The following is a 20738-nucleotide window of genomic DNA, read 5'->3' on the forward strand; positions in this document are numbered from 1 at the left end:
GAGGGACAAGAGGCCTTGCAGAGGCTGAGGGGTGACTTCATTGCTCTCTGCAGCCTCCTGAGGAGGGAAAGTGGAGAGGGAGGTGCTGAGCTCTTCTCCCTGGGATCCAGTAGCAGGACATGTGGGAATGGTTCAAATCTGTGCCTGGGGAAATATAGACTGGACATGAGGAAGCATTTCTTTACCGAGAGGGTGGTCAAGCGCTGGAACAGGCTTCCTAGAGAGGTGGTCGATGCCCCAGGCCTGTCAGTGTTAAAGAGGCATTTGGACAATGCCCTTAATAACGTGCTTTAACTTTTGGTCAGCCCTGAATTGGTCAAGCAGTTGGGCTAGGCGATCATTGTAGGTCCCTTCCAATTGAAAATACACTATTCTATTCTGTTCTGTTTTGTTCTGTTCTGTAACTCTTCCAAGGACATGACATTCAGGTTTGACTGTAACCAGAAATACCTCAAGGGTTTTGTTTTAGAGCACAGCAAAAAGTTAAGCTATTAGATTAATCCTGGAGAAACAAATGAATATGCTTTTATTTCCAAATAAGTACATAACACATGTTAACAGTAGATGTGCTGTTATGTTCTAACCTTCACTTACGTATCATTTCTCTCTAAATTATGTGTGTTCTCTAACTTAGTACGTGACCAGGGTCATGTAGGTAAGCTAACTTTATTTCTCCATAAAGCACATTAATACTGTGGATACTTAAACATATATTTAGTTAGCTATTAACATAACAGATTTTTCTGATGCATTTCTATCTCATCCCACCATCAACATTTGTATCCACCATTAAGCAAATGCCTCTGAACTCAGAGCAGCATCCAGCCTGGTAAAACCAGTTTGAATCTACAAAGCAAAATAAGAATATTAGCCCAAAGTTAAATTGGTGTATCTGGGGTTCATTATTTGTCCAGCACATGCCCATAGGGAGACACTGTAATATGGAGTTCTGCACCTTTGTCTGAAGCTGAGGTGATAGTATATGGAACTGGGTTGTGAGAGTGGTAAAGTAAAAGCATTTTGTCTGGCTGGCATAGAAATTAAAATCATCAGGCCAGTGGTTGTGGTTGTACAGTATTCTTTGGATACAGCAGCTGATAATTGCAGTGTTATACTATGTCTTGTTTAAATTTAGAAATGAACAGTTATTTTATCTGTGTTAATGGCTGTGCCAAAATGAACTTTTTAATCTCTAAAGGTAATGAAATTCAACCAGAACACATGTTAACGTCTTGTAATACCCACTTTCAAAGTGTTGCCTTTCTGTTTGAATAAATGAAACAAGTATAACTTCCAGGGCGTTTGAAAACTCTTTCGAGGTCTAAAGCATTTGGAAGATACTTGATCTGAAAGGTGATGACTTGTCCCAGTTTCCCCTGATCCCTGGTCATTACTGAATGGTTATAACACTTGGGTAACTTCTGCCTTCTGTGCAGGAGCAATATAGATTGCAAAGTTTTCTATGGCCTCAGAGAAGTGCCTACTATTTTCTGTGTATTGTTGTTGACTTTCCTTTACAAATACCCAGCACCAGGCTTTTTGACAGTTAGGTTTCTGTGCTGTTACCTTGCTGTGTCCTGAGACAGTAGTTGTTGTAAGGTCAGGGCTGATGAGGGGGCAGCCACCCAATTCTGCAACTACAATAAGAGAATATAGTCATTAGGGAGCCTACTCACATTTTACAAACTTCTATTTGATATGCTTCCCACTGTAAAATTTTATTTTTATGTAAACAGAATTCTTTTTATGCTAATGGATTTTATATTCTTCAAATCATGATACCTAAAGTGAGAAACTTTGGTATCTGAACAAGTTACCTCATTTTTCTGATGGCCTTTTTTAACCAAGCTAATCAGTACAGCCAGAGTTCCAGATCTGGAAACCTCCTTGCACTGATCAGCCTCTGTGTCTTAGTATTGATGGAGAAGGCTATCAAAGGTCTGTTTCTCTGTACCTGTTTGCTCTTGGGTCTGCCTGGAATGACACAAATCAATGGAAATGCAGAAATGCAGCACTAAAAAGGACAGCAAGAAATGATTAGTGTATCCCATGGCAGTGGAGGCACAGCTAGACCACCGAGATCATGTTGGTGCCCTCTGTCTGGATGCAGCCAGTAGGTAAGACCACTCCTCTGTCACCACCAGCAGTCGTTCAGGACATGCACTTCTGGTGGCAGTCTGAAGTTTCATCTTGTGCCTTCCCATGGCCAGGTGAGTATGGCTTTAGCTTCCCCATGTTCAAGTGCGACAAGTGAAGCACTTCCTCCTGTGCACACCCAAAGACCTGCATTTAGATCTGCTTGGGTGAAAGACCCTACAGGATAAAGTCCAGGCAAAGGTGCTCCTAAGCCCAGCACATCCCAAACAGAAGTCTATAATACAGAAATGCTACAGTCTGTCCTAGTCATTCATTACCCCCATTAGGAATATTTTCCTTATACATAATCAACATCTTTTGTCCTGAAAATGAAGATTCTATTTTTTATATGCAGACCGTGGAAGATAATTGTCTTCTTAATAACTGTTTTGGGGTCTGATTTCTAAACAAAACAATCTTTTCAGATTTCCCTTATGTTTTCTAAGTATCTGGTGACTTTGTTGTTCTCTGGACTTGCTTCAGTTTCATCATGTATTTCTTCATCAGTGATGTTCATTATGGCCCCAGCTGACACCTGGCAAATAAAATGGAATAATTGCTATCATTTCCTATATGACCCTCTCTGTGAATGTTGAGATGATATTTGTCTTGTTTTGTAATGGTCCCACTTTGATTTATTCAATTCGTGGTCCATTGTAAACCCTGGATCCCTTAATACGGTATTTCTAGATCAGCAGATGTTCTCAGTTTTGTTTGGGGGGTATGAGTGTGTACATATACATGTATGTATATATATATATATATGTATGCATATATAAAAAGTTCTCCATAATTGTAGTATTTTACATATGTTCTTGAATTTCAGGTTACTGTTTTCTTACGATTTTAACTTGGTGAGATGTTTTTGAATTCAGATTGTATCCTCCAACATTCCTGTCAACTCTCCCAACTTGGCATCAATTGCAAATTTTTTAAGTGCATGCTGTCTTTCATCATTCAGTTAGTTAATGAAAAACTGAAGAGAGTTTGGCTCTGGACAGAGCCCTGCAGAACAGTACTTGAAATGTCTTTTCATTTTGACACTGAATCACTGAGGACCACTTCATTAGAGTTTTTCAGTTAACTGTGCACCAATCTTGTAATTATTTCACCTAGACCATATTTCCACCATTTGCTAAAAGAATGCTCTATGTGATCATGTCAAAATGTATCATATCAGCTGGCTCTCTATTTTCATTAAGCCAGGTACTCTGTCAGAGAAGGATATTAGATTAAATTCAATAATTTGTTCCATGCTTTATCGTCTTTGTTAGTATTTATCATTTTGATCTTGATTGTTTTATAATTTGCTTTATATCTTCTTGTGAAGTAAAGTTAGATTCCATTAGGCCACGGATCTGGCTTTTTCTTTTCCTAAAGATAACTTGAAAGGTGTTCTTCTCTAATCCTCTGGGACTTCTCCAATCTCTTCTAAAAAATAATTCTCAACAGTTCAAAGATTATGTAACACTTGAATGAATATTGAGGTAAGGTCAATACATTTGGTTTCACAACTGATTAAATCAATTTGAGGATACTTGATGCATGTAACTTTGCTATTCTTTAATTTTTTAGTAATCTTTTGCTATTCTTGTTCAAGCTATTGTTTCTTGTTAAAATTAACTTTATGTGAAGGCTGGCACATTAAACTCTTTTATTTTTTCAAGTTTGAATAAGAGAAGGTGGTGAAAAAGAGAATTTGTGGAATCTCTATTCTTGGAGATACTCTGAAGCCATGTGGACATGGTCCTGGGCAGCGGGTCTAGTTGGCCCTGCTTTAGCCAGGAGGTTGGACAAGATCACATCCAAAGGTCCTTTCCAACCTCAACCATTCTGTGATTCTGTGAATACATCAGCTGTTATCTTTCTCATGAAATAAAAGTTTTATATTTTCCCCACACACCATGATTCTAACATTCACAGAACCTTTCTTATTGTTCGTTACTTTTAATTCACTTTTAGTCTACAATTTTCTGACTTCACTTTTGCTCTTTCTATTTACTAGTAAATAGTAAAACTTAGTAAAACTTTCTGCCTGTTTTTAGATGACATCTCTCCAAGGCATTGATATTTCAAGACAGCCACATCTACCTACATGAATATCTTGCCATGCTCTCTATCTTTCTCTTTTAGTAACTGTCAAAATTCTGACATTTCTTTGCTCCTTATCATATATCTATACTAGTAAATAAATAGTGCCAAAGAATAGTGATAGTCACTGAGATGGAAGGGTGTGACATGTCCCACAGCAGTGTTGGCACTTACCTCCCAAGGGAGAACACTAATGAGAGTAGGGCAAAACAGTGCCCCACAACACCGGTGCTCCTGTCTGTCTTTCATATTACTTTCCCAGGTCATTCTGGGCTGTCATTTTTCCCTTTCTATGAGCTTTCTGGGTACCAAAGACACCCCATTACCACCAGATCTGCTCATTCTGCACCTCTGTTATTGGTCATGAAAAGTCACCTACACTTCTTCCCTCTGTAATAGACATCTACTGTGACTGGTTCCTGAATGACAAAAGGGAAAAGCAGTAAGTCTTCCTGAACTTCAGAGCAATCGATCTCCTTTATGTAACATGAAACAATGGTCAAGAAAGCTCAAGCGTTCTCCCAGTACTATTTGCAGCATCACACTTTTCTCTCTTGGCTCTGTACCTGCAGACAACAATTTTTTAAATAATCCTGCTGTGTTTCACCTCCCTCAGACAAGAACATAAAGCTTTTTAAGTGTGATCTGCCTAGCATCATCCCTGGAGCTATTTTTGGTCTTCTCATGAATGCTCAGAGTGGGGCTTTGGTCAAACACTAAGCAGCCCTTAAATAAAGTCTTGGTGTTGTCAGACTGGCATAGCAGGGGTGGGGGGAGCCATCAAAAAGTAACCAAGACAAGGACAGTCCATCCTCTTGAACAGACAAATTGTCTTGGATAGATAGGAGACCATGCAAAACTGAAGAGTGGTATGCAGTCCCCTTTAACAGGTTCTTTGTGGACTCTTGGACAGATGTCCCAGGAATCTCAGAAGCTGGAGATGCACAAGCCTTGCAGATTCACGCTCATCATAATGTGCAGTTTTTCCAAAATTTCTTGTTGTGACCATTAACCATTTTTCCATTTCTTTAATTGAGTCTGCTAACAGCTCCATGTCTTTAGTGTTGGGTTTTTTCCCTGCCTTAGCTTCAGCGTTGCTTTCCTTATCTTTCCAAGGACACTTACTCAGCTTCCCCTACTTAACTCTCCCACTTCCATGTAGGGAGTTCAAACCACATAATCTATCTTCATCATTTTGCAGACTTAATTCAAGATTATTTATGTTGTTTCTCCTGCCAGCTACAGGCTGCTTCGACTCTGTGTATAGTTCACTGTCCCTCCCTATTTAAGAGAGAAAAAGGTAAATGGGTGTCTCCAGCCACTTTTCACCCCTTCCTGCTTCAGAATACAATGATAGTGACTTTTTTTGTGAAGAGTGTGCACTCTAGGGATCTGGACTGGCATGATCAATATTCCCTTACCTCGGACACTAAAACCCTCCCAAATGTTGGAAACACTTAGCCATTCTCTGAATTTATCATTTCAAAAATCCTTTTCCGGCACAGTTTTTTCAAGTCTTGCACAATTTATTTCAGATTTTCAGCATCCTGGATGCAATGACATTTTGCACTGGATCCCCAAAACCAACAGAAGGAAACAGTGGAACACCTGGTACAGATTTAGGATATCTCAGTAAGCAGGAGTTGGCCAAAGAAGAGCAGTGCATAGTATAAATCAGAATTGCTATTTCCCTAACAAAGCAACAAAAAGCCCTCCTTCAGAGGCTTAAGTAAGACTTAGGTGAATTTGAAATCTTTTGAGTAACTTAGATAACCTAAGTCATCTAAAATGGCTCTAGATACTTATATTTAGGTTCCTGGATTGTTTCCAGATTATTTATTAACACTGAGTTTGCCCCTGGGCTTTCCTCTCACCTTTGTCCAGTGCTCTACCACCTGTGGAATGGGGGCTTTCTGGAGGCACGTGGAGTGCAGCAGCAGGAACATATCTCACTGTCAGCACACAAAAAAGCCTGATCCTGCAAGAAAATGTTATCTCCGCCCATGTGCTACCTGGAAAACGGGAAATTGGAGCAAGGTAACTTCATTCAGAGCTGTGTGTGAACAATAAGCTTGCTAACTTCAAAGAGTAGGGAGTTCTAAATACTTCATTTTTAAAATAATTACTTACTCAGTGAATGCATACATGACTCCCAGTTGACCATTCAGCACTAATTTACTAATTTCCTGACTAAGTTATTTTTGGAAAAGCCTCTGCTGTGAGTTCTGTTCTTCCTGAGTGGGGGTCGTGCTCATTAACTCTAGAGCTAAAGCAGGGCTCACTGTCCATGTTCTGTGGATATCACAGGGCAAAGCTGCACATACTTGCATGTGGTATCTTTTTGGTCTCTGCTTCCAGAGCCATATCCTAATTTTAAGAAGCAAGTGGGAATTTGGAGAAGGAGTTGGCATGTTCCTGTTCACCCTTGCCACTCTGTATGTTCTCTTACATAATGTGGTCTGAACCTCATTTATGTAACCTCTAAGTTTTACATTACAAAAACTGAAGGAAAATCTGTTGGGGAGAATGCCTGCTATGGCTAGGGTCTTACTTGGTCCTAGTTAAATATACAGGCCTGGTCAAGAGACAGAATAGTGTCCAAGGTGGTAAGTGGAACCCAGTGGATTGCATTTGAGTTCTTTTTTGGTACTGTAAGATGTGTGATGAAGACCTGAAAGGACTTCAGTGACTTCTTGAAGCTTGTTACTTTTTGTCTTCACACTGTCTAAAATAGGGGCTTCAAACAATGGGTTATTTTTCAAGACTCAAAAGAGAAAAACTACAAAATTCTATTTGAAACAGTGTTGATTTAATAAAGAACAAGATTGATCTCTCAGACTTTCTCAATACATATAATTTTTGCAGATGATGTTGTTGCCATTGGACTAGAGGGCAAATTCATACAAAGAAAAGGTTATAGTTACAACCCCTGTGTTAAATTATTGAGCTCTTTGACATAGAATTGATTTGTACGTGAAATACATACCTGTTTAGAAAGTCCAGGAAAGGCCAAGGCATTACATAACCACATTTAAGCGTCTGAAATTCATTTTAAATGATACATAGACATTCTGCAGTTGCAGTTGGGCATATTTCACCTTCACTTTTTCTTCATAAATGTTACTGCTCCTGCAACAAGTGGATGATAGTTTACTCTCATCTAATTCTGCCCGTCCCCTAAAAGAAAGGTGCTTCAGACTAGATCGTACAGTCTGAGTTTAATACCAAACATATTTTGCATGTATTTTGGGGCTGTGTGTACTCAGTTTCTTGCACAGTCACTTCTGTCCATTGTTTCTGTCCAGAGGGACAGAAACTACTGTGAACAAGTGTATGGACTCCCCTTCCATCCATCCTTCAGGTCCCAGGGGAAGTATTATATTCAGGTTCCTTGTTCAACTGGAGAATGCTAATGTATGCAAAGGAGAACAGCATCAGTTGTTACATTGCATGATGGTGGTAAAGATGAAAGCTGACCTTCTTATTCAGGTGTAGGCAGAATTGGCTTTAATTCTGGATGAAGACAAAATAAATAAATGTGTATTTGTCCTTATCCTTGAGGTAGCAAATTCAGTTCTTCCTCAGCAGCAGGAGAGGTCTTGGGCTTTGATATGTCGGGACATAACCTGGTGCTGCTGCATGAGGCCTTGGAGCAAGCTCCGGGGAGAAATAGGAGGCTGGAAGGGCTCGCTGGGCTCACTTGGCTTGCCAGTAGAGCTCCAAGCTGAGAAGCGATTTCACGGGCTGTGAGTGAGGCTCAGGGTGTCTCTGTCTTCTCTCCCATCCCCTCACGCCCAGGGTGCTCTTGGGGTATGGACCTCCTGGTGCCTCTTGGGGTATGCTCCTCCGCCTGAAGGAGCAAGGAAGGAGAGGGTGGGAACTGCTGCTGTGGGCTGAGTCCACTGTCTCCCAGTGGTATCAGGAGCAACTCAAGTCTATGGGCTAAAATGAGGAGCAGTTTTGCCAGCCTGAGCAATCCGCTACCATGTACACCTACCTCTTCTATGGCTGAATGAGAAATCAACTCATGCAGCTCTGCCTCTTCCGTGCCTGCTGTCGTCCCTCCAAAACAACTGAAGAACCAACAATTCCCCTGCATACAGGATTCATTTTTATTTTTTTTTAATTGCATTATGACTGTTTCACTATGACATTTTTGGAAGTAGCTGGCAAGATTTCCTAATTAAATATTCATCCATGTTATTAGTGGATATTCCAGTGAAGAAAGGGAAGAATATATATGGGGTGTTCCGATTTGCTGTGATGAAAACCACAGTTTTTAAGCCTAAAAAAAGATTGCTGTTATGGTGAACTGGAAATTCCCTCTGTGATTTGGGATGCTCAAAGCTCAGGCTGTCCTCCTCCTCTGTGACTGGGGAAGGGACAGCCCCTCAGCGGAGCATCATTTAGAGATGTGTCCCTTTCTGTTTTGTGTACAGTGCTCTGCTAACTGCAACGGTGGTTTCAAGACCCGAGATGTTCACTGCATTGATGTTCGTGAAAAGCGACTTCTCAGGCCTTTTCATTGTCAATTACTCGGCTATAAACCACAACTCAGCACCACTTGTAACATGGAGCCTTGCTTGCAGTGGCATGTGGAGCCCTGGAATGAGGTATTGTTCTTTAAAAGACGCTTTGGGAATGAACAATTAGCTGTCAATTAACAGTGACTGTTAGATCCTATGCTGTTAGGTAAACTTTCACTCAAAGGAAGACACACAGCTAATACCACTCAGAGGCTCTGCAGTCCTTGTGTATGGTTACAATAAAAATTATCATAGACGTTTGTAAGACTTCCCAGAACCAGTCTTAGCATTGCATGTGATACACAGCTAGATCTGTAAATTACCATACCCTGAAAGAGAGAAGCAGATGGCCTGGAAGGAGATTTGTTTTAGCTATCCTACTCAATCGGTAAATCTGATTCATTCAGACTGATCCCTTTTGCTGCTATTTTAATGTTGCTTTCTTATTATGATTAATTTAGAATTTTCCTTTACACTTTTGGGCTGGAATTTTATGGGGCTAGAAGCTGAGGTCAGACACAAGATAAATGCGACTTTTGGGTCACTTTGTAATACAAATCTGTGCCAACAAACTCATAGGCGGCCAGGCACATATTTATGTCAGCTAAAGCATGTGGTCTCATTACACTTTAGTGTTTACTCCCACCAAAAGCAGCTTTGGAGAAAGTGCCACAATGTTTGCGGCACTGTGAACCTGCTTTTGGATTTTGAGGACAGTGATCTCATTGCTTCCTTACAGGCCACTGACAAATCACACCTGCAATAAGGAGCAGACCAGGATGTGGGTTTCCTGTCAGAGCAGTCAGCAAGGGTTGAAAAAATAAGAATAGCCAAATTGTTGCACCTGTTTGCCACTTAAAGTATTTTATAAAAACACTTGTCCAACCCTGGCAGTTTTCCTCATATTAAGAATAGTGGATAGAATTGGATTGAAAAGGTTGATTTACCAGATGTCAGCTCTGGTCCTCTGTCCATAGGGATGCCATTCTCTGTAGGACAGGAACAATGCATAATTCAAAGTATATCTGGTGCCTTATTTCATGTCAGAGTTATGTCAGAGTATGAAACTCTTTGTGTATTTCAAGCAGGCTCTACTGCAGACCTAGTGAATAATAGTAAAAAGTCAGTTGGTAAGTAATATTAGAAGGTAGACAAAAGAATGTTTAAAAAATAACCTTGGTCACTGTCTTTTTATGATGCTTTTATTGCCAAATAGTTAATTTATTGTATGGATTGGGTGAATTTTAGTGTCCCCAACTGCCTCATAAAACTAAGATGCTGCATGTCATGAACTTAGACTGTCTTCAGTAAACATGACAGATTAATCCTGCAGACATGTGACTTCCAATCTCATTCCTGTTAGAAAAGTTACTGTTGCTGGTGGTGCTGCATGAGCAGTTCTGTGTTGTCTGTTCTATGTCACCACTTCCATGGTGTCCTATATTTGTTGCATTAATACAGCTTTCCCCCAAGCATTTTGGACCAGTAGTGGCTTCCTCCCTGTCTCTGCCCAAGCATATGATGAAATAAATGTCTCAGTGCAGAGTTTTTCATACCTGGACTGTAAGATTTGGTATGTAGACTAGCCTGTGCATCTTTCTAAATCACATGGTCAGTGACGTGCTTCTTGTTACCTGTGGCTCTACATTTCTAAATGAAGAACATTTCTTATTGTCTTTATGGTCTGTTTCTGGGTTCTCATCCATTCCAACCTCTCTCCTCATGGGTTTGTGCACCTCTTTTGTTAGTGTTCGAGAACATGTGGTGGTGGCCAGGAAAAGCGACGTATCTACTGCCCAGAAAGCGGCTACTGTGACTGGACAAAAAGACCTAATGCTACTGCATCATGTAACAGGCAACCTTGTACGCAGTGGGTTAACCAGGCATGGGGCCCAGTAGGATTCAGTTCTTTTTTGTTTTATTTGTTGTCATGAGTTGGCCATATTTGGTCATATTATCCACTAGTCAGTGCCTATAGCAAGTATAGTTTCTTATGCACAGTTGGAGCTACAATGGGAGATCTTTTGAAAATATTACTAAACATTTCAGAGCCAGCCCATCTCAGTTCCTTCAGGTGATAGACATTGTAGCTTTTACTTTCTGTTGCTGCATTAGGTGTTGTTGGAGGATGGGGGGTTTCTTCCTTTTCAAATGAAAAAGGAGATACCATTGATATTCTTCCATTACTCATTTGAAATTTTCCACTGTTTGAGACTATTGGGGTGGGATGACCCTTAAAGCAACTTGTGGAATATTGGACTTTGCACACACAAACAGTAATTCTGAATTTTGACCAATAGCCTTCTACTTTGGCATCTTGAAATCTAATTGGCAAATATGAGGTTTATGTTTGGGGGACCTTCCAGTATCTGCAATACATGTTTAGTTGTGAAGAAACTGGTAGATCTAATAAACCTTTCCATCCAGTTTCCTTAATAAACCTATTCATACATTAAAAATCCTTCTCACAGCAGAAGAGAACATTGAAAGAACACCAAAAGCCAGGCACCACAAATAAGGAAACAATGGAGAGTCATTTAACACAGAAAATTTAGTAAGTTGGTTTTGACACAAAGCCGTTAGATGAGGTATGATTATAATGTAATGTAGAGTTAGTGTAACTCTAACACTTAAACATGGAAGTGAAAACGTTGGGACATGCATAAAATAAGCAACTGAATACCAAAATGTATGGCAACTATTTCACTGATTTATTAATCACATTTATTTTACTTCATAAAAACCCTACTTTAAACATTAATCTAAAGTTGTGGCAAGAGTACCTAAGACCTTTTAACGTACTTCACACCAGTAATATTGTGTCTTATGCATAGAGGTAGACATTAGAGGATAATTTGCAGAAAAATTAAAGAGGTACCAGTCCTGTCTTCATCTCTTGCGCTTCACTAGCTGGCATTCTCTATCTGTTGAAATATTTATCTTGCTGGCCACTGTCTGAAGAGAAAAAGAATTTAAAATTAACTGGAATTCTTAGACGCTCTGGGATGTCAGGATAATTAAGTACATTTACAGAATTGTTCAGGAACATATTTTGAAAATGTTCTCTTTTTTTATGGCCATGTGTGTGCAGCCAGAACAAGCAGCTGGCAGTTGTTCTGAGGTCATAAAGAAAGGGTAACCACAGTGTAAATGTCACCAAAGAAAAAACGTCTCACTGAGCTTTTTTTAAATCTTCAGCTTGGTCATTTCTAGAGCTAACATTGCAATTGATAATGCATGTTTAATTTAGATGGTGAGAAAACACAGGAAGCAAAAAATGCCAGTGTGCAGTACTAATGTAGGTTACTACTGTCTTACTTTGTAGGACTGGCATCTCAGATCATCCTTATCCTCCTCTGTAGAAAACAGTCCTCTCACCCTGGTTACACCTTCCAAGATGCTGTATTTATACTATTTACCCCTCCGCTGTATCCTGCCAAATCGGACCATGATGCACCTTGGAGGTGTCTGGATGGAGAATACAGTACACAAAGTACTTTAGTGTCATTGTTTCTGGATCATATGGCATTTTTAGCTTCACATCACATTACAGCTCAAGTATTGGCATATTACGCATTTTCTATGTAGAAGACTTTTATATATGTTGAAATTACTCTCTTTCAGTGCACCGTTTCATGTGGAGGGGGCATTCAGCAAAGAACTGTGAAGTGCATGAATATAGAAACTAATGAAACTGAAAATGGCAGCATGTGTGTGGATAAACTCAAGCCCACAGAGTATCAGAAATGCAATCTGCAAGGGTGCAAGAAAAGTACAGGTATGATAATACACCTACCTCAGACAGTTTCAAAAAAGCTCTCCATTAGTGCTGAGATTCTGCAAAAACTGTGAGCTGACCCAATTTAGCAACTTGTTGTGAATACTGTGGGCTCGGTAATTATAGGTCAGCCTAACCTGTTACTGCTCAGCTGCACTGTTGGCAGAATCACATCATGTTCCCCATTTGTACTGGCCTTGTGTTGCTATGATAGGGAATGGAGTTCTCTGAGCATGCGTCCCTAATGTATGATGCCACAACTAAATGAATAGGTCTGCTTGTATTGACCTGTTTTAAGTAACTCACAGGCTGTTGTGGAAGGACATGCTGTGAGTCCAAAGAGATGCCATTTCTTAAGATAAATACCCTATGGGAACTGCAAATTCTGGACTGGGATTCCAAGCAAGCAAAGTGAGACAGACACTGTAAGAAAAATCTGACTGCCAGTGAACCCAGATACAGGTCTAGGCACTATGAATTCAGTGTCCCACAGGGTGAGACTGTCTCCAAAATGAAGACGTGGAGAGAAGTCCTGTTGTGACTCTGGGTGTTCTGTACCTCTCTTCTTTGAGGGCCCAGGATCCCAGCTGTGTAGATGGTTAATAGCCCAGCAAAGAAGCAGCAGGGGAGGGAGGAAGCATACAGAAGGGTATCTTTATCTGTAGTCTGTGTACTGCAGTATCAGGCAGGTACCCTCAGGTAAGAACAGCAACAGCTCAGAGTCCTTCTGGAAGAGCCTTCAAAGGCCTTTTGGAGGAGGATTCTTCCCTGTTAGGAAGTCAGCAGTAAGGGTCTAATGTGGCAATGAGACAAGAGGTTGACTGCTGAGGGCAGTGCAGTTGTGGCATACCATTGAGAGTGATGCATCACTCCTCCTGCTGTTCAAAGATCTTTAGCACGTGTTCTGCCCTAAGGTTGAACTGGTCTGTTTATCTCCTGTCCCTCTCATGTTCAGAAGGACAGACTCAGATAAATACTACCTACACAGATTAGTAATAGTTATTTCATGAATAAAACTCAAGGGGCCAGTAAAACGTAAGAAATGCCCACCTGGGTAGACCAGCGGTCCATACAGTGCAATATTGTGTCTCCAGCAATGGCATTAGAAGATGCTGCTTAGGGAAAATACAGGAGTTTAGTCCTTTCCTGTGATTCATTTCCACGGTATTCCTCCAGCATTCCCAACTGACATATTAAGACTGTTAAAGGCACCCCTTTTAGTGCCTTTTACTTTAAAGTTATGGAACCTTTTTCCATGAATATGTTGCATAGCTTTTTGACCCTGCCATGCTGGCTGCTTCCACCCTCTCCTGTGTCAGCAAGTTCCCAGGGTTCACAGCCTGTTGTGAAAAATGCTTTTATCTGTTTCAAATTACCTTTATCCTATAGTTACATTGAATTTCCTCAGTTCTAGTGTTGAGGGATTTGCTGAACAACAGCAGCGTTGCATTCGGCTAATCCACCACCTTCCTGCCTCTGCAAACCTTGGCTCTCCCTGAGCCATTTCTTCTGACAGCTGAGGACCCCCGTTTTGTAGTATCTAACTAAATCTGACACATCTCAGTTTATTAAAGCTACCACAGACCTATAAGCACCATAATACATACAGTAACAGTCCCTGGCTTATTTTGGTGCAGCAGAAACTGAAGCATAGTCAAGCTGAACATGTAGTTGCACATGCCTTGTCTATGCTCTTCTGTCTGCTCTGCATGGCTCTGCAGCACGCTGCCAGCCCATTGCACTTGTCTTAAATGCGCTATTACAAGAATGCGAAAGCAGCAGACTCATAAATCATTGTTGCTAGACTTTCTCTGGCAGTTCTTAAAAGCAGAAACATTAAAGTGAAAAACATGGATTGGCTATGTCTGCCACAAAAGTAAAGCCTCACTGAACAGGAATAAAAGACTGCTGTATATTTCAAGAAAGAAGGTCATGTGAAGTTTAATAGGACCTGTTCACTTGAAAGTCCTAAAATTCTAGGGGGATCAAGGTCACCTATAATACAAAGGAAGAGAAAGCCATCATAAATAAGAGCCTTAACAGGCATGACTCTCTGGCATAAAGCAGTTTAAAATTCTAGAAATACAGATAGTTTGTCAGCAAAATATAGATAATTCTTCTCTTCTTCACCATAGGGCTACCCTGCAGCAAAGACCAACTGTCAGTTCACTTCTGCCAGAGGCTGAAAGGCATTGGCAAGTGCTTGCTGCTGTCAATACGGACTCAGTGCTGCTTCACGTGTAGTCAGCCCCGAATTCGTAACAAAGCAAGATACTGGGATCAGCGAGGCCTCAAGCAAGAAAATTACACAAAATCTAGAAGAAAATCACCTGAAAACCAAGAAAACAACAACCAAGCTGCTCGGCACTAGCTGTTTTTTATCTAGTTGCTTTGAGTAGGGCTTCTGTTTACAGGTTTTATGTTCCTTCTTTTTTTTTTTTCTGAACCATCCAATTTAAATGGAAATCTGTGATCAAAACTGGGAAAACACATCCCTTAGGGTTATCGGTCCTAATTTACTGCTTCAAATTTTGCCCTATAATAGTCCAAAATTTGTAACATAATTTGCAATGTACCAGCAGCTAGTACTTCTTAGGCATGCATAGAGACTAGAAACAAGCTTGCAAGAATTTTTTTATTTTTTTAAATGAATGTTTTACTTGTTCTTTCTTCCATCTCTTTTCCAAAACCCACTTGAAACAGCAGCACTGCTTTCTCAAGAGTGCTAAGTGAAGGTGGCTGATGGGGCAGCAGAGATAGATCTGTGCTGTGGGCCAGATCTCTCTATGCTCACTCACTTTTCTGTTTTTAGGAACCAAGGTGAAGTGGCAGTGTTTCTCTAAATTGCTTGCTCACTTCATAAATTTAAAAGCAGAGTTTTACAATAACTGATTATGATACACAGGCCAAATAGAAACATTGGGTTTTTCAAAAGAAAAAATGCTCATTTAGTACTTGACTGAACGTCTAAAGGATACCTCAGCAATAGCCTTTCCTGGCCAGTTTGCTACAAATATCTTGCTGTAACCTGAAACCCCCACCAAATATGGGATGCTAAGTTCTCAAATACATTTTAAGCAGCATTTCTTGGTACCATGAAAGCAAAGCTGTTTGCGTCTACTACCTTAATAGATAGATTTTAATTCACGCCAATATTGAGTGATAGAGCTATCATTTAATCCAGTATCTCCTAGTAGAGTGTAAGCCCACATCCACAAGAGTACTCATCACCTCCCTCACAGCAAACTTTTCCCCCAGTGCAAATCCTTGATCAGAGTGAGGGTGAGGGCACCTGGGACGGGAGCCTGACACCCAGAGTATCTGCATAGCTCTGGGCCTCAGGCGTTAGGAGAGCACTAGCCAAATAGCTTTTCTGTTTTACTATTGAGGAAAATGGCAGAACAAACTTTAGGGAGACCAGACTTGACCTTTGGAAGCAAAGCCGGGCATTTTCAAAAGAGCTGGACAGAGTCTGGCATTTAGATTGCTTTGAAATTCAGAAGGATTTGGACACCTGGGTTCTTCATGCTCTTTTGAAAATCTCAGATTTACTCCCTAGCTACCTGACAATTTGAGATTGTAATACAGGGAAATGTCTTTTTTTATGCATTGTAGAGCAAGACACGTAGCCATGAATCCAAGTGTCACTATGGTTACAGAACTATGACTAGCAATAGCCCTATTTCTAGACAGACCTTTGTGAAAGTTAATAGAAATATTTGGGCCTGGCTATAAAGTATTAAACTAATGATGGCCACAAGTCTAATTGTCATTTTTCATACGTTTGTGACCTTTGGCTAAAAGCTCACTTCACTTGAACTCTCTGGGAGTTCAGGATATGCAGCATGGTACGGTTGGATTTATTAACCTCTGTGATGGCAATATAGCCCCAGTTATAGGTGCTGATAAAACTTAAAATCCACTGTTAAAAATATGGTGCTAGCATAACAGATGTGGGGGATGACTTACAATGGTGCATGTGCATGCATGTGTGTACATAGCATACGTGCACATACTCTTAAAATAATACATGTCTATGGTGTTGCTGGCCAATGCCAGACATAGCTTTTTAAGTTTCACAGTGTGCTTATGTCTTTCTGAGGTCCTGAATGGCTGCTGACCCTCTGAACAATAGAAATCTGGGCAGTTCTTATTCCACTGGTCACAGAAATACTGAAGCATGTGAAGGAGTGGAGGTGTCCCATCTAATTCAGTAAGCATTTGGGCAGAGCTTGGCCTCAGGCTGTACTGCTATGTCCAGGGAATTTCTCTGATGGCCAAACAACCTAGACTGGTGGACAGCACAGATGCTTCTGATGTTCCCAGAAGCATCGTCTAGGATTTGGGCGGGACAAAGTTAGATTCACTTCAGAGTCAGACTCTTCTGTGCTCAGAGGTACTGCAATGTTTTATTCACAAAGGTCAGCAGAAGTGGGCCATCAGGTATGTGGGCTAATGAGAAAGGAGCTGACTGAGTGGATATAGTGCAGGTGAGAGGAAAAATGCCTGGGAGGGTTGTCACTTCCTTACAGCTAGTGTGAAGTAAAACCATTTTTGGCTTCATTGTTTTCTTCAGGGAGCTGTAGTTTCATTTGAAATGGATGAAAGTGAATAAATTATATTATGGACATTAATCAAAATAATCTTTCTACCCAGGGAAGCACAGTCATCGCTGTTGCTCAGCTTAAAACTTTAGAGAAAAGACTGTGACAACAACATGAACTGTTTTAATAGAGCAGTGCTACTGCTGTATTTTACATAGGTTCTTACATCACATCGATCAGCCTATTATCTCCTCTATGCTAGTAATATGTGCAGTCATCTCTTCCTTCCATTCAGCAAGATTCCTTCCTTAGAACATAACTATTTCTAAGTAAAGGTGGATTTATGATCCTAACCCAGATGGTCACTATTCTCAAAACTGAATAGAGTATTAAATGCAGAGGGGTCATATCATTATATTATCATACTAGCCTGAGACACATCAGCCTCAACAGGTTGCTCAGGAAAAAATGTGTATTTGGCACATTCACTGCGTGTTTTAACATTCAAGGCTTAAAAAGAAAACTATGATGACATATTTGTTTCAAGCTTCAATAAATGGCATTGCTTATGTCTGATGTCTCTGGTATTTTATGTTTCCAGTGCAAGAAGATTTCTAAGGTGGAATTCCATGGAAAAAAAAGCTTAGACAGTATCTTTTCTATTCCAGGGGAATCCTCATCATTGAGGTATTTTGATTCTTGATATTCCAACATAAAGGAGTTGATTAAAAAGGGTGAGGGGGGAAAAGTAGTGGAATAAAGCATGGTACTAAAGTAAAAATATACATTAGTAGACTTATTTATGTCCTATGAAATAGATCAGATCTTACCACTTCTAGTCCAAGCAGATGTGCCTTAGCTCCCTGGCAGCAGATGTGTGCATGTCTGCTGTGTCTATTGTGGGATGTATTTGTTTTCCTGAAGAGTTGTGTACAATATGATCACACCTACTCCCCCACTTCCCCCGCTGCCCCTGCCCCAGAATCTTTTCAATACTCAAGTTTTGCGAGTAGTGCTGATGGTGATGTGCCGAAACTGAATCACACTAACGCTGTTCCTTGACATGCAGCCCGGGAGCACAGGCATCACAGTTAGGCATATATGCTTGGGTAGAGAGCACCATCAGTTTGCACTCAGTTACCAAACTCCACCCATGCATCCATCCGTGGGTTCTGCCTCATAACACCCTACGGAAGTTGCAGGAAGCTGCTCCTTCTTACTTCACAAAGTAAGTGTGGATCTTCAGCCCACAGTGGCAGCATCCTGTACAGGTGCTGTAAGGGAAAGAAATTAACTGAATTGAGAAATGAGTTGAAGCTCCCTCCACTTTGCAAAGGCTCATTGGGCATTCACTGGATGACCTGCTGCACAACACACAGCCTGACAAGCGGTTTCTGCTGTCCGCTGCACTGTGTGGCATGGCTTGCTGCACTGCTTCAGCCTGGCCAAACATGCAGCACCTGCGAAAGGAACTGGCCTTTGGCTGCCTCGCATCAGCTCGAAATGAACATGTGGTAAACATGTGAAAACCAGGAAGTTGTTAAACATCTGGGCTGCCATCAGATGCCTACCTGAAAGACACAATCGCATAAAAAAAAAAAATTATCAAGGTTCTTGAGGGCTTCTGCTAATTCACTTACCATTATGAGTCATTAGGTGTAGCTGTTACTAAATCAAAGTTAAAAGATTTGGAACAGAGAAAAATAGTTACTTGGAGAGATTCGGTGTTTGGGGGAGGCAGTCTTTTGCTAGACCTCTGGAGTTACCTCTCTCTCTGTCATGTTACAGGCAGCTGAGAAGATGGTCCTTGGCAGCCATCTGTTCTCCACTGGATTCAGTGATTCAGTGGTTTTGGCTGGGGGCTGAAATGTGACATATTCCTTCTCCTTATATTGATGATGGAGAACAGTACTTTTGGGACTCTTGAAGGCTAGTGAGTCAAAGAGGCCTGCCCCAAAGCCTGGTCTGACTTCCCTCCAAATTTGAAAGAGAAGGGGTTGAGCCCAGCTTCCTAATTAATAGGCCAATAGAGTACCCAAGGCACTGAGCAAAGGACGCGGTGTAAGAGTCAGCTCTTACTATGCCATAAAGGCAGAACAGAAACCCTGAATTCCCTCTTGTTTAGCATGAAGTCTCAATAAATGAAAGAAGGGGTGAACCTTGGATTTTAAACTCTCAAGGGTTGTCTTCGATTTGAGTAAATACTATCTGCTAGCAAAAAGAGACCGTGCTGTGTGTGTAGAACCTGGAGGAAGCTGGAAGGAAAAAAAGGCTGCCTGCGGGGTCAAGCCACTTCCTTGCACATGAGAAGGGGAGGCCCAGGCCAGTGAAGGTCAGTGTACACGCGAGCATTTCAAGGCAGCGTGTGGCTTTACTGCAGCAGTAATCCTTGGGATGTGAGCAGGCGTCCAGTGCTGCCCTCGTGTAATGCCACATCTGTGGTCCTGCTTGCCGGACTGCCTGGGCAAAGGGCACGGCTGTTTACTGTAGTGGTGGTGTTGGGGGAAATTCCCAGTGGGAACGCCAGCATGCTGAAGTGATGGCAAACGTGGCATTAATGGGAAACCACCATAAGGAAAGCTCCAGTGTGAGGGAAGCTGATTAATGAACTAGCAGAGATGGAATGGTTTATTACAAACCCATGAAGAAATCTCTGTGGATGGGAGTGCAGTGAATTTTCAAGCTCCTCGCGTGCTTATTTACACATATGGTAGGCATGGAGAGACTATGTTTTCTGTCTATTCTCCTGTATCTGTTATGTGTTTCATACAATAGCTGAAGCTTGAGATTAAACTACCTCTTATCCACTCTGTTTGCTTGGAAGTATATTATATGGTTGTTTGGCTCTGGAAGTAGAAATGAATTGTCATGTTAAAATATATGGGAGCCTGAATCAGACTCATAACAGTGCTGGCTTATAAAATTACTATCCTTTGCTGCAATGCCTACCATCTGAAAGCTAATTGAACGGTGTTTTTCTCCAGAGGAAAACTGCTAATTCTTTCTATGTGTCCCTGTCCCTGGGCCTAGCCTTCATGGGGGACAGCCCTGGCCCTGGTAGTCAAAGCAAGTCACTGGAATAATTAACACACTGGAAGACCAGTGAGATTCTGTCCCCAGCTAAAAGCAGGCTGTGCCAGACCCTGCACCCAGCAGCTGTGGACCTAGATGAAAAGTGACTGACTGCGCTTCTCCTGCCCATCTGATGAGATGTTGAGCCCAGCTGGTCTTGGCTTCACAACGATGAAAAATTAAAGTTATTGCACCTGAGCTGAGAGGGAGGCCATGAGCATCCTTGGGCTCCAGCATCAAGGAGGAGTTTGCTTACAGCAGACAGTTCCCCTCGTTAGCAAGTGCTCCCTGCATGTGACCTGGAAGCTGACAGTTCCCTGTTGCTCCCAGGTCACTTAATTTCTATTCATGCCTGTCTTCCAAGTGTGTGTTTAGGCAAGGAGGCAGAGGGAATGTTGCAGCAGCCAGACCCTGCTGGAGATAATGGAAGCAGAAATGGGTCTTGGTAATTATTGTAGTTACATGTTCAGCTAACTTGATTTTGGCTGAAGCTTCCTGCTGGCTCCTGCTCCCCTCCCCCAAGGGACACACGGTCTGATTGACAATGGTACCCTCATTTATATGGGGACCCTGCTGGGAGCAAGCAGCACT

At 41.3% G+C, this 20738-nt stretch overlaps 1 protein-coding gene across 1 annotated transcript in view; it reads left to right on the top strand.

Moving 5' to 3' along the window:
* ADAMTS12 (ADAM metallopeptidase with thrombospondin type 1 motif 12) overlaps nucleotides 1–17646 on the top strand; it is a 175590-nt gene extending 157944 nt beyond the window's left edge. Inside the window, exons 20-23 of the mRNA XM_049796008.1 lie at nucleotides 6112–6264; nucleotides 8667–8840; nucleotides 12378–12531; nucleotides 14667–17646. Of these exons, the coding sequence (XP_049651965.1) occupies nucleotides 6112–6264; nucleotides 8667–8840; nucleotides 12378–12531; nucleotides 14667–14902 (717 nt within the window). The 3' untranslated portion in view covers nucleotides 14903–17646. The remainder of the gene's footprint in view (nucleotides 1–6111; nucleotides 6265–8666; nucleotides 8841–12377; nucleotides 12532–14666) is intronic.
* Nucleotides 17647–20738: the final 3092 nt, after the last annotated feature.

This window comes from Accipiter gentilis, chromosome Z, assembly GCF_929443795.1.
Source record: "Accipiter gentilis chromosome Z, bAccGen1.1, whole genome shotgun sequence".
NCBI lineage: Eukaryota > Metazoa > Chordata > Aves > Accipitriformes > Accipitridae > Astur > Astur gentilis.